At 38.4% G+C, this 12,361-nt stretch overlaps 1 protein-coding gene across 1 annotated transcript in view; it reads left to right on the forward strand.

Moving 5' to 3' along the window:
- Positions 1-1,231: 1,231 nt before the first annotated feature.
- The window catches only part of gphna (gephyrin a), a 34,852-nt gene continuing 23,722 nt past the window's right edge, over positions 1,232-12,361 (forward strand). The window contains exons 1-4 of the mRNA XM_042500511.1: positions 1,232-1,497; positions 10,576-10,654; positions 10,741-10,798; positions 12,163-12,255. Coding sequence (XP_042356445.1) covers positions 1,434-1,497; positions 10,576-10,654; positions 10,741-10,798; positions 12,163-12,255 — 294 coding nt within the window. The 5' untranslated portion in view covers positions 1,232-1,433. The remainder of the gene's footprint in view (positions 1,498-10,575; positions 10,655-10,740; positions 10,799-12,162; positions 12,256-12,361) is intronic.

Here is a 12,361-nt window from a genome sequence, read left to right on the forward strand (position 1 = left end):
GACATTCAGACTAGGGCTTCCAAACTGTGGAGGTGATGACTGACAATCCAACTAACACCATTGGCTTACAATAAGAACACCTTATATAGATGAATTTGCTTCCTTAAGCATAGGTCTTGATGTAGCCTACAGTTTATGGCGATAGCAACTCAAATTCAGTCACTATGGGGGTATTTAGATATAAAAAGCTCCATTTTAAGGTAATGAAATCGCTACAATTCTTAGTTTCAGGTGATTAAACACCTATAAAATCATAGTTATAAATATTATATTCCATGTCTGCCCTATATATTCCCCTTAAATAACAGTTTGTGCTGCAGACAAATTCATTATTTGTTGTATCAGCCTTTGAGATTTACAGCACTAACAACCACCTAATGAATATTTAAGCCCAACATGTTTTGGCCTAAGACTCTGTTGTGCCATTAGTACTTTTTAAAATATTTCTATTCATCCCCAAAGATATAAGCACATTTATAATTAACATGTGCTCATGTTTATGCTGTTCTGTTTGACATCATTCTTAAGTGACCCAAAACTCCTGTGTAAAACACAAAGGAAAAGCAATGCTAACATATATTGTGATAATTATTACCTTTTTTTAAAACCGCAAATTATATCCCCAAAGTAAAACTTTGTCAACATGTGTCTTATCTAATAAGATAAAGTTTTCAGTCTGTTCATCTCACTTCAGTCATTTTTATTGCAGCAAAATATATCAAGTAGACTGAAACATTGATTACATTATCCCAGTAGGCTACTAAAGATTTAATATGCATTCTTAATATTTATGATTCATAAAATAAAAAAATCGATACTTGGCATCTGTGTATCGATACAATGTTTCCACACAAACATATCAGAATACAGTGTTGTAGCAATTTTCCCCCCACCCTTGGCAGCTGGTGCCCTTTTTATTAATTTTTGCCCCTGATCCTCAGACAGCCTGAGTCAGCCACTGTCCGTCCGGTTCACTGTGTGTGTAACTGTGTTACTGTGTGTGCTGGATTAAGTTGCCTCCACTTCAAGATAAACAGAAATTAAAGTTTTCTTCCAATGAAGATATTTTACTGCTGGTGTTATGACTCTTTGTCCTGCTGACAGTTTGCGACTGGAATCTACCAAAGTAGACAAAATAATGGTGCAAAATGGAACACTGGCTGATGACTGACCAGGCACTAACATATTTCTTACAAAGGTTACCTTACTCTTATTTAGGGTTTTCACAAAGTACAAGTCGTGATGCTGTATTCTCTCCCAGTGTATTTTCAGGGAGCTCCAAATCTTCACTTCTTAGTTGGAGGACACTTCCAGCAGAGGACACGCACGCTCACACACACACAGCGCCGTCCTCCAGAGGTGCAGCAGCAGCCCGCACACCACCACACTGTTTCTATGTATGTGCCGGCTCGGTGCAGACAGAGGTTGTAAACATGGCGGCGGACGGGATGGTGCTCACCAACCACGACCATCAGACCCGAGTGGGCATTCTGACGGGTAAGGAGACCGTTTGATAAAATGCGACAAAATGCTTCGGAATAGTGCACCTCCGTGGCGTTTTGCCGTCGGTTGCCTGTGCACGTCTGTGTCACGATACGAGCTGTCTTCGAGCTAGCTGTCGTTAGCCCGTGTGCTAAGCTAACCGGTTTGGTTGACTGTCATTGCTGTGCCGTTTGCTGCCTGCATTTTGACAGGTCGGATAGATGTGGTGTTTGCTTTGTAACGTCGTTATTTGGAATTCCGTGTTGAAGTTCATTTATTTTCATGTGAAGGCTGGCTGTCATGTTCGGTGTTATACTGAAGGGTTGTGTTAGCTACTCGACATTGTAGTGAGATATTTTAATCAGCGTCAAGCTAGACAGCAGGAAGAAGAGGGACCGGTAAAGATTTCCAAAATAAGAGTTGTATTCCTCTCCGAGCAGTGGCTGCAACGAGTTGCAAACGGAGAGTGGCGATTTTATTTTGAAAGCAAAGCCAGCATTTTTCCGATATAGCCGCGCTGCGTGTTTCCACCTTGACACAAGCGAGCGTTATATTTTGTAGCAATGTAGCGATACCGAGCCTACATCAGCTGCATTATTCATGTCCCTTTGCAGATCCGATACGTTGGCCGCTATTCAGTGTGCTTTCCATTAACATTTCTTTCATGGTTCCTTTGACGGCCATTTAAATTTGAGCTCGATGTGTTTTTTTTTTAACTGAATTCAGAAATCTACATTTATTAATCATAAATCGTGCGTTTAGATGCTATTAAAAGCTACTTAGAAGGCAAGGCGCACTACCGAAGCGAAATGAATTCTGTTGGTTGTTTTAGCAGCTTCCCTTAATTAGCTCAGCTGATGTTCGCCTGTGAGTCGTGCAGAGGAGGACTGGGACCAGTATCCAGCCGTGTGACAGCCACCAGTCACCAGTAGCCCTGCTGCCTCCTTGCCAAGGCAGGGGGAGACGTGAGAATAATGCTAAGAGGATGCACTCCAGCAGCTGGCTGGCAAGTCTGTCGTGGTTTTGATGAGCTAGCATCTCGGCTAACAGCAGCTAACCCTGCTGTCCGTACTGCTGACAGACACAACCTCCTGTCACATGTCAACACTTGGTCCTGACCCGGGCATGTCCTGTGCATGTGGGAATATGTGATTTTTTTAAGCATCTGGCCAGCTATGGGGGAGACATTTTTAGTGAGGAGTTAGATCAAGTCTAGGGTCAAATATGGGGTTTAGAAGATGTGCCTTAAGGCAGGGTTAACCCTTTGAAACCCTAGGTGGACATTCACCTGCCTTTCACAAGTATTGAAACCTCGCAGCAGCCCCATACACAGTTCTAGGATTTTAGGACATTTCAAGGACCTCAGGACGTGTTTAGGATTTTAGGACATTTCAAGGATTTTAGGAACTTTCTAGGATTTCAGGATATTTTACAGATTTTAGGACATTTCTAGGATTTTTAGGACATTCCCAGGTTTTTAGGATGTATTAAAAACGGAAGTATTAAAAACTTTCAAAATGCAACTAAAAGGTTCATTCTCTTCGGAAACATGGGGAAAGGCAATGGGAAAATTGCAAGAAATTGGCAAAGTTTGACAAGAAAACTGCCTAAAAAATATTTTTTCAAAAAGGAGAGAGAAATATTAGAAACATGTTGTAAAAGAAAAAGGGAAAACTATATTTATGATGATTAGAATCACATATTTAAAGTGTGTTGGAGAATATATAATATTAATTCATCTTATCACTTTTTTCAGGTTATATCCTTGCTTGTTTTTGTTTTTTACTTTAATTGTTGTGGGTTTTTTTTTTTTTGCTAATTTACAGGTCATTTTTTGTAACTTTTTACTTTTTTTTGCCAATTTTTGGTTCATTTCGTTGCCCATTGCCTGCCATGCATGTTTTTGAAAGTAACTAGGCACATTTTCTCAGGTTTTAAAGGCTTAAGATGACAAGTATTGAGCAAAGGTGATAAACATATGAAATAATATTGACAACAAACACATATAAATTGTTGGTTCCACTAGTTGCAGTCTCATAGGCTGATTGTAAATTCGGCACCAGGGAGTGCAGTTAAATGTGCATGAATAACTCGTTTATGAGGCTTGTCCTGGTTATGATCATATACGGGATATGGAGTTGACATGAGCACATAGAAATCCGGTTATTTTACCACTCCAGCAAGCATATTCTGCTTTCTTATACATAGAATATTGTATTTACATGCTCAAAATCAAAAATGGTGTACTCCAAAACTCTGTGAAGCCAGAGCTATGAGGGTTGCCTCCTGTGATTATTGGGCAGAAGGAGCCAAGATAAAGATACACGCTGTACAAGGTGGGCTAAATTTAGCTGATATACTTTTGGAAATTCTTCATACACGAGCCAAAGCTTTACCAGAGAGGGAAGCAGAGTCCAAAAGGGCTCAAAGGTCCAGTGTGTAGGATTTAGGTGGATGTATTGGCAGAAATTGGATATAATACAACAAGTATGCTCTCTGTACTGTATAATCACGTGAAAATAAGAATTAATGGGTTTTTGTTGCCTTAGAATGAGCTGTTTATATCCACAAAGTGAGTCCTCGTCTATGGTGATCGCTGTGTTGCACCATCATGTTTCTACGGTAGCCTAGAATGGACAAACACAACACTGATAGGGGTATTAATTGTTTTCACCTTGGCCACTGTAGTTAGCAGCACCCTCACAACAAGACTCATCAGAGAAACGATGATTAGTAATATGAAAGTGCTTTATTTAGTGTTTTTACTGGTTTAAATCATCTGCTCCATCTGTTTTTGGAGAGGAAGAGACCGCTGCAGATAATTTGGCTCCAAGTGAAAAAACAACAACAACAACACTGAAGGAATATTAAGTGGGAGTTCAAGCATAGCACATGGGAGTATGCTGCCTTCATGTGTTCCTCGTAAATATCATATTTACGAGTTAAGAACACACGAGCAGCCTTCTGGAGTCGATATATTACGAGCGGAAAATTGGGAAATTTTGATGATAGCCGAGTTTCCAAGTTTGTGACATTTGCGTGACGTTTCAGGGCAGCAGAAATAGCAGAAAGCATTGAAACAGTGTAAGCAATTGACAGTGCAAAGTTATATTTTTTGTTATTTTGTTCTGAGATGTTATCATTTACTTTCAATAGTTGCTATCTATGAAGCATGCCAGATGAGTACACTAACACTGATAATGTTATTTTATAACACGAGTCGCCGACTTGACGTAATACATGCATAAACATGGCGGGCAAAAATCAATGTTTGGTCAATGGTAAGAAAATCTTTTATTAATTTGCGTATTTAAGGTAAATTTTTGGTTACATGTAAAGCAGGCATGTCAAACTGGTCCACAGGGGGGCCGGTGTGGCTGCAGGTTTTTGTGCCAACCAACCAAGAGCACACAGTTTGACCAATCAACTGTCTGAAGACGGAGATCAGTTGATTAAATGAGTCAAGTCTGGTGTGCTGCTACTTGGTTGGAAACAAAACCTGCAATTAAATATAAAAACATATGAAAATGTAATATATAATATATAAAAAATAAAATGATACAAATATGAATAAACTGGAAACAGCTATCAACCTCTTGTTTAAATGTAGTTTAATTTCATATAAATGCAGCCCATTTTCTTTGTAGCTTTCCCGTTGTTCCCACTTTACGACCTCAAATCACACAAATACAATTAATTCGGAGGAACGATCTCCCAACTTGGAAACTATGACCTTCCGACTTCAAATGAATGCAGCATTAGTTTCAGCTGGTTGCAATCTGCAGTCCTGACCGCTAGATGCCACTAAATCCTATGAATCCGGTGCACTGCTCCTTAAATCTGCGGGCCCGTTTGTTTTGGAAAGGAAGATAGGTCTGCGGATAATTCGTCTCCTGGTAAAAAAAAAAAAAAAACCTGAAGTTTCTGGATCTTAAGTTATCAGAGGAAAATGTGAGCACGTAGAGTGGCGCGTCGATGACATGCCAAACAGTGTGTAGCAAACACATACTTGTAACGTGAAACTGCTTTATTCAGTGTTTTTACTGGTGTAAATCCCCTGACTCATTTGCCAGAGAGGATGGGACCTCTGCGGATGATTGACGCTAAAGCTCTTGAATGTCTGGATCAGAATTCGGTGAGCCGCGAGCACACATTAAGTCATCAGCGAAAATAATTGAGCACACATAAGCCGGGCTAGAAGCCCGTCTGCGATGCACCAACAGCAGAGGAGAAACACCGATTTTTAACGTGAAACTGTTTATTCAGCGTTTTTACAGTTTTTCATCACCTTTGGGTCCATTTGTTTTAAAGAGGAGACTTCTGCGGATAATTCGACTCACGTTTAAAACCTCAACAACGAACACTTAAGGAATTTTAACTGGGAGAGGTTTCAGCTGGTCGCAATCGGCTAATATATAATACATATAAAAGCTAAATTTGACACACTGTCCCTTTAAAAGCAATAAAAGCTTTTGAAGTTCTTTAGTATTGTCAACAAATTCAATAAAAGACTCAAGTGGGGGCGCCCACTAGCTCACTTGGTAGAGCGGGTGCCCCATGTAGAAAGGCTATGTCCTTGCTGCAGCGGCCACAGATTCGATTCCTACCTCGGCCCTTTGCTGCATGTCATTACATTACATTATATGCTACGACTTTCCTGTCAAATTAAAGGCAAAAAGCCCCCTTCCCAAAAAAAAGACTTCCTAAAAACTTCTGTATGTATTCAGCAAACATAATCAAACTTTTGAGAAAGACTCACGCACACACAAACACACAGATCCGCACACAAAGTTGTACACACCAGACCACGGAGGCTCCGCTTAGTCTTATGCAAGCCCCCGGGAAGTGCACAAGGTGCTATTTTACATAGTGGCCAAAAGTGGAATTACACCATCCAGGTCAGTCATGTGATGCCCACAGATCAAGAGAGACTTTCCCCCATTGACATACATTGGAAAAGAGACATCTTTAAATGAATAAATATTTTTTTGTGAGCCTAAAAAAACCACCAAAAGCCGCAAGATTACATTTTTTGATCGTCATTCAAGCCAGCAAGGTGCCAATCTGGAAGACAGTTGCTCTGCCGTCAGAAGTTACCCACTCGGACGTACTTGGCTGCTGTTAGTACGCATGCTCTATGGGTCAGTAGATCTGGGTATTTTATACAATTCTATACCCGGAAAAAGAGCTTTTTCTGCTTCATGCACCAATGAGCAGCTCTCATCGGAATGAATGAGGCTCCGCCATCATGGCTGTATCCATACTACCTATAATCCACGGTCTTGCGTCCAATTTTTCCCAATGGCCACTTATGGTCCCCTGCAGCTGCATACCGCGAAATTAAACCGGGAGTTAGAAACTTTCTGAGCATATGTGCCATTATGACGCAATACATCGTCTAATGATAAAAAAAGGCTTTCATTTTATATTATGCTGTATCATTTATTTTGTTTACATAATCTTAACTTTATACTTAACTTTATTAACATTACAACAGTATTTTATTCAGCTTTACTAAAACAGTAGTTTGTGTAACTTTATTTTATGGCAGGAGCTGCTTTATTTGTAACTGTATTTAATTTAATAATTTTGTATTTTAGTATTTTACAGTACTTTAGAAGAGATTTCAAGAGATGTATATCATGTATGGCGATATAGCTTAAAAGTATCATGTATTATTTTAAAGCCATATCGCCTTAACGATAAGGGAGGGTCTTAAAGCTCTGGTTTCTCGCTAGCGGTAACATTTGCTTCAGTCATGACATCAGCTAGTCAGCGGCTGCACCTGTAGCTGCAGGCGGCGAGTAAACAAGCGAAACTTCCGTTCTGCCACTTTTAACGCTCGTGTGGGAACTCACCCGTGTCCCTGTCCGTACCCGACCAAACGTCATGTACCGAAACGGTTAATTACAAATACATGTACCGTTACACCCCTACAGGCAAGCAATTTCATTGGACTCAGTAGATGCTATCTTGGGGTCCAGTACCTAGTTATTGATATACATTGATACACATGCACTATTTTGACATGTCCCCTTTAATCCTTGAATAATTCATGAACCTGTAGTCGAAAGGACCCATCGTTATCGAGTGAAGAGTTTTTGTGAGGTTGTATGTGTGTGAATGCATGAATGCGTGGATGCATGTGCATATGTGGTTGTAGCTGTTGTAAATTCCCACCTGTTTTGATTAACATATACTTTTCTGTAACTGTAAATATTGATTATATTATTAATCTGCCACCAAAAATAGTCTCCATCAACATTTGTCCCTTTCCAGGTAGCATGTGTGAAAAAGCACAGTGCTTAGCTGTTTCAGAAAATGACTTATTATACATCTACCGTAGCGTCAAATTAGCTCTGGTTAGCACCAGTTTGTGCCTTTCAGGTAGTACAATTTACATTTGTGTGACAGCTGAGCCTCTGTTTTTCTGAAAAATAAATACCAATCAATCTTAGAAAAACCCAGAAGAAGTTATGTGCCTAAACAAATCCAGTTTTGGTGTGTCCTGAAAAATGACTGGGAAGGAAACGTGTTGTACTAAAATCGTGAATATGTTTAAGGATGCAGGTGCCTCGAGTTTATTATGAAGCCAAAAAGCACAACAATTACCTAATTTGGCTTTGATTTATTATCCATCAATGAGAGATTATATATCTGTTGATGACAGTTGTAATCTCAGTTTTTGGAGAGGAGGGAGGCAAGCTTGGCTGACTTTGTTTTATCAAATCAGCACACTGTGCCAAGTCTCACAGCGAGGATCTCACTATTTCTACAAAAGTAGTGCTACAAAAGTAAAAGTAGAGTACAGTAGAGCACAGACTAATAAAGCCAATATAATAATAAAATAATATACAGTAAGTCTCATTGTTAAATCCCTACTTTTGAACATTAGAAGTGGTAATCACCTGAGGCTCCACAATACCACATTATCACGATTATTAAGTCCCGATACAATATTATTGCGATTTAAAAGATATTGCTGAGTACTGCAATAACATTTATTCAAGCTCCACAGGAGCAGATTAATAAGTGCCAATCATAACTCCATAGGGCCTATAATAATTCAATGGATGTTAAATATGACAACATTTCTTAATAATGATACCGACCTTTACTCAACAGCAAATTATGTAACTCTTTGTAAGCAACAGTCTGTTTCCAGTCTGTTCATCTCACTCTGGTCATTTTTATCACTGCAAAGTGCATATAGTGGACTAAAAATCGAACAGACTTTTATTGTTGTAGGCTACAGTTAAATTTGTATTTGTAATATCAATCATTTATATGCCCGATAAGAAAATCAAGTCTTGGGTCGATGTATTGGTACAGTATTGTCATGCAAAAATGTCACAATGCTATGCTGTACTGACAAATTTGTCACAAATGCATATTGATGCATTTTCAATATGTGTTGCAATAATTTGATGAGATGGGGATCTGAATGTGATTTATTTTATTTAGGTGTATTTTGTTTTGTTTTGTTTTATTTTACTTTATTTTGTTTTATTTTATTTATTCATTTATTTGCAGCAGCAGCAGCAAACATGGTTGTCTGATGATAAAAGTCAATGACAAATGAGAGAAGATGTCAGGGTTTGGTTTAGGTGGAATCCTTTATTCACACTCACTGCCAAGTTATCAAACTGACTATATTCTTAATGTGTAAATGCAGAAAATGTCTCATGCATGTTCTGTTACTCTTCTACCTTCTTTAAGTGCATCAAGAGCTACTTTCTCAACATGTTCATGCTTTGGTATTTTTGATATTATTTCAAACTGCAGTATGCAATTAAAAAAAAACAATATAAACACTGGGATGTATAGCCATATATTCAAATTAAATTAAAGTTTATCTGAATCGTCCCCACTCAAAGCATACGTGGTACGACAAACATTTAAAACTATAAAGAAGAAGAGACGATCCCCATTTCCCAGTGTCTCTGGTTTCGCCTGTTAAAAGAGGAAAAGAACATACTCACTTTGACCTCAATACTAATGTTGAAGGCCCGGACGGTTTCTAAATATTTGTCCCCTTGAACAAAGTGTGCAAAGGTTTCACAATCAGCTGTGTTTTCCTGTAATGATTACCAGCAAAACTTCTGCAGTTGCATCAGAATTCTTAAAATGTAACTAATTCTAGTACTTATATGTTAAAATATCACTTTTTGAAAGCTTAGGTTTCATGGTGAGAAGTCAGCTCAGGCACTTGTTTGATTTATGATCAGCAAATTGTAGGATAGCTTTTTCAGAACTCCACTGTAATATTGATTAGATTTTTTAAAAAAAAAAAAGTATACATATATTTTAGGAAGCACAAGTCTCTGCTTTCTTGCAAAGACTTTGAGAAAAAAATTCAGGGTAGTCCGTTATTAACCCTTGAAACCTGAACAAATTGAAACTGAACAAGAAAACGAGTAACTTAACAAAAAATGGCCCAAAAATAAGCAGCAAATGAATATAAGGTTACAACAAAAACACCTGAAAATAATAATTTAAAAAAGAAAAAAAGGTAAAAACAAACAAACAAACACAAACAAGGTGAAAGACCTTAAGAAAGTGCTAAAAAAAAATTTATCCAACATAATTTTAAGTATATAATCAAGAGAATTATAAATATATTTTTTTGGACATTTTCCCCTCAATTTTGATTATATCTAGTAATCCCCTCAGCTAATTTTTCAGATCATTTCCTTGTCAACTAGTACTTTTTTATTTGCAGAGTGCAGTACATTTCTTGCAGTTGTACAGCAACATTTAACTGCACTCCAAATACGGCAGAGTTGAAAGAAATAGAGCCAATTTCTTCATTTTTAATGTGTAACAATATTTTGCAAGTGCCAATTTTTTTCGTATGTCCCCAATTTCCCTTGGAAAACTAAGAAAATTACATTTCAGGTCTTTGAAACAGTAATTAGACACTGAGCTGCAGACATCCTCAGTTAAAATTCTGGGCAATAACATAAATTAAGTGGACATGTGTGAAATGTTTCGTTAGTAAAAACTGAGGTTCCAGTCTTTCAGTAGACACCCAGTGTGTCAGTGATGATTTTGATTGTTCTGTCCTGTAACCTGAACTCGTCTCCTCTTCAGTCAGTGACAGCTGTTTCAAGAACTTGGCCGAGGACAGGAGTGGAGTCAACCTGAAGGACCTGGTCCATGATCCCTCACTGTGAGTACACACACACGCACACGCGCACGCACACGCGCGCACATGCACTAACATTACACCTAATGTATCTTTGTCACCTCCTGCAGGCTGGGAGGAGTCATAGCAGCCTACAAGATCGTTCCAGATGAGATTGATGAAATTAAGGTATGTGTCTTGCCAGCAGTCACATCACTCACAGTCCGTGAGACACGTTTACACACTTCTCCACTGGCACCCAAAGATGTTTTGATCTATTATAAAAGACACACTTGATACTGGAGATCCAGACCCTGATGTCACAACACTGAATGACTACGTTTTCATGCACAAAATGTTTCAGTTTATGCCCTTATTGTGAAAAAGACAATAATCCTACTAAACTCTGCACATGGCTAATGAAAATAGATATAGATATTATTCCTGCTGACAGGATGCTGAGCATACTCTGATTTACGTCCCTGATAACATATCGTTTATCACATCAAAATATGGAGAAGTGGCTGAAGCCACTTGTGCCTTTTTGCATCAGAATTATATTACCAACACGAGCAGCCTCGTATCTCCTGTTTTAAAACACTACAAAGTTAGACTAGGGTAGGCCAGGTTGACATGGTTGATCTTGTGTATTACCAGTCGATTCCTTTTTTGTTTCCTCTCTTCTTTCCTTTTTAAATTGAATTACTGCATTAATTGTTATTTAACTTGATAGTTATGTATGTTATTTAATTATTTTGCCCTCATGAGTAGGAAGGGGATTGCGGGAGGGAGTAGAGGGGAGAGAGGAGAGGGAAAGGGGGATATTTCTTATTTCAGTTTTTATACACACACACACACACACACACACACACATATATATATATACATACACACACACTATATGAACAGAAATATTGGACCACACCTCATAATCATTGAATTCAGGTGTTTCATTCAGTCTCATTGCCACAGGTGTATAAAATCAAGCACCTAGCCATACAGTCTGCCACAGACACACTCCAGATATTGTAGAAAGCCTATATATATGTTCTTCAATAATGTCATTTGTTGAATAAAATTTGGTTTAATTATTTTTTTTTTTCTTAGTGGTGGACTTGTTGGACTATGCAAACACAGCCTCCCACATCATTTGAAATGTCCCAACATGACCCACATCAAATTCAGGATATTGTCACATTTGCAATAATAGTGGAATGTTAGTGTTCATGCAAAAGCAGTAAAACCATGACAAATTCAGTTAGTTAGTTAGTTAGTTAGATCTTTATTTCTAACATGGCAAAAAAAAAATAGGCAAGCAAAATATATATATATAAGCAAGAAAAACAACACCAGAGTACCCATCTGACATATTCAGTGTCCAAAAAAGGAGTAGGAGAAAGTGAATATTTATCAAATCCTACACCCTTCAATCCCTTCTCACATGCTTCCTAAATCTTTGCCTTTATGGCCCACAGCTGCCTGTTGGGCCCACAGTATTGCAGGTAAAGATGATATGTGGTGTAGTTGTGAACTGTGTGTTAACGTGTGTACAGGACACTCTCCTGGAGTGGTGCGATGAACAGCAGCTGAATCTCATCCTCACTACTGGAGGAACTGGCTTTGCACCACGAGATGTCACACCTGAGGTACAAATACACACAGCTGCTGTCTGCAAAACTCCAACAAAACTCACATTCCAAAGAAGTATCAAATAATTATAACTATGATTTATAAAAAAGTAGGGCTTGGTAA

The sequence above is a fragment of the Plectropomus leopardus genome, chromosome 14 (genome assembly GCF_008729295.1).
Source record: "Plectropomus leopardus isolate mb chromosome 14, YSFRI_Pleo_2.0, whole genome shotgun sequence".
In the NCBI taxonomy this organism is placed as follows: Eukaryota; Metazoa; Chordata; class Actinopteri; order Perciformes; family Serranidae; genus Plectropomus; species Plectropomus leopardus.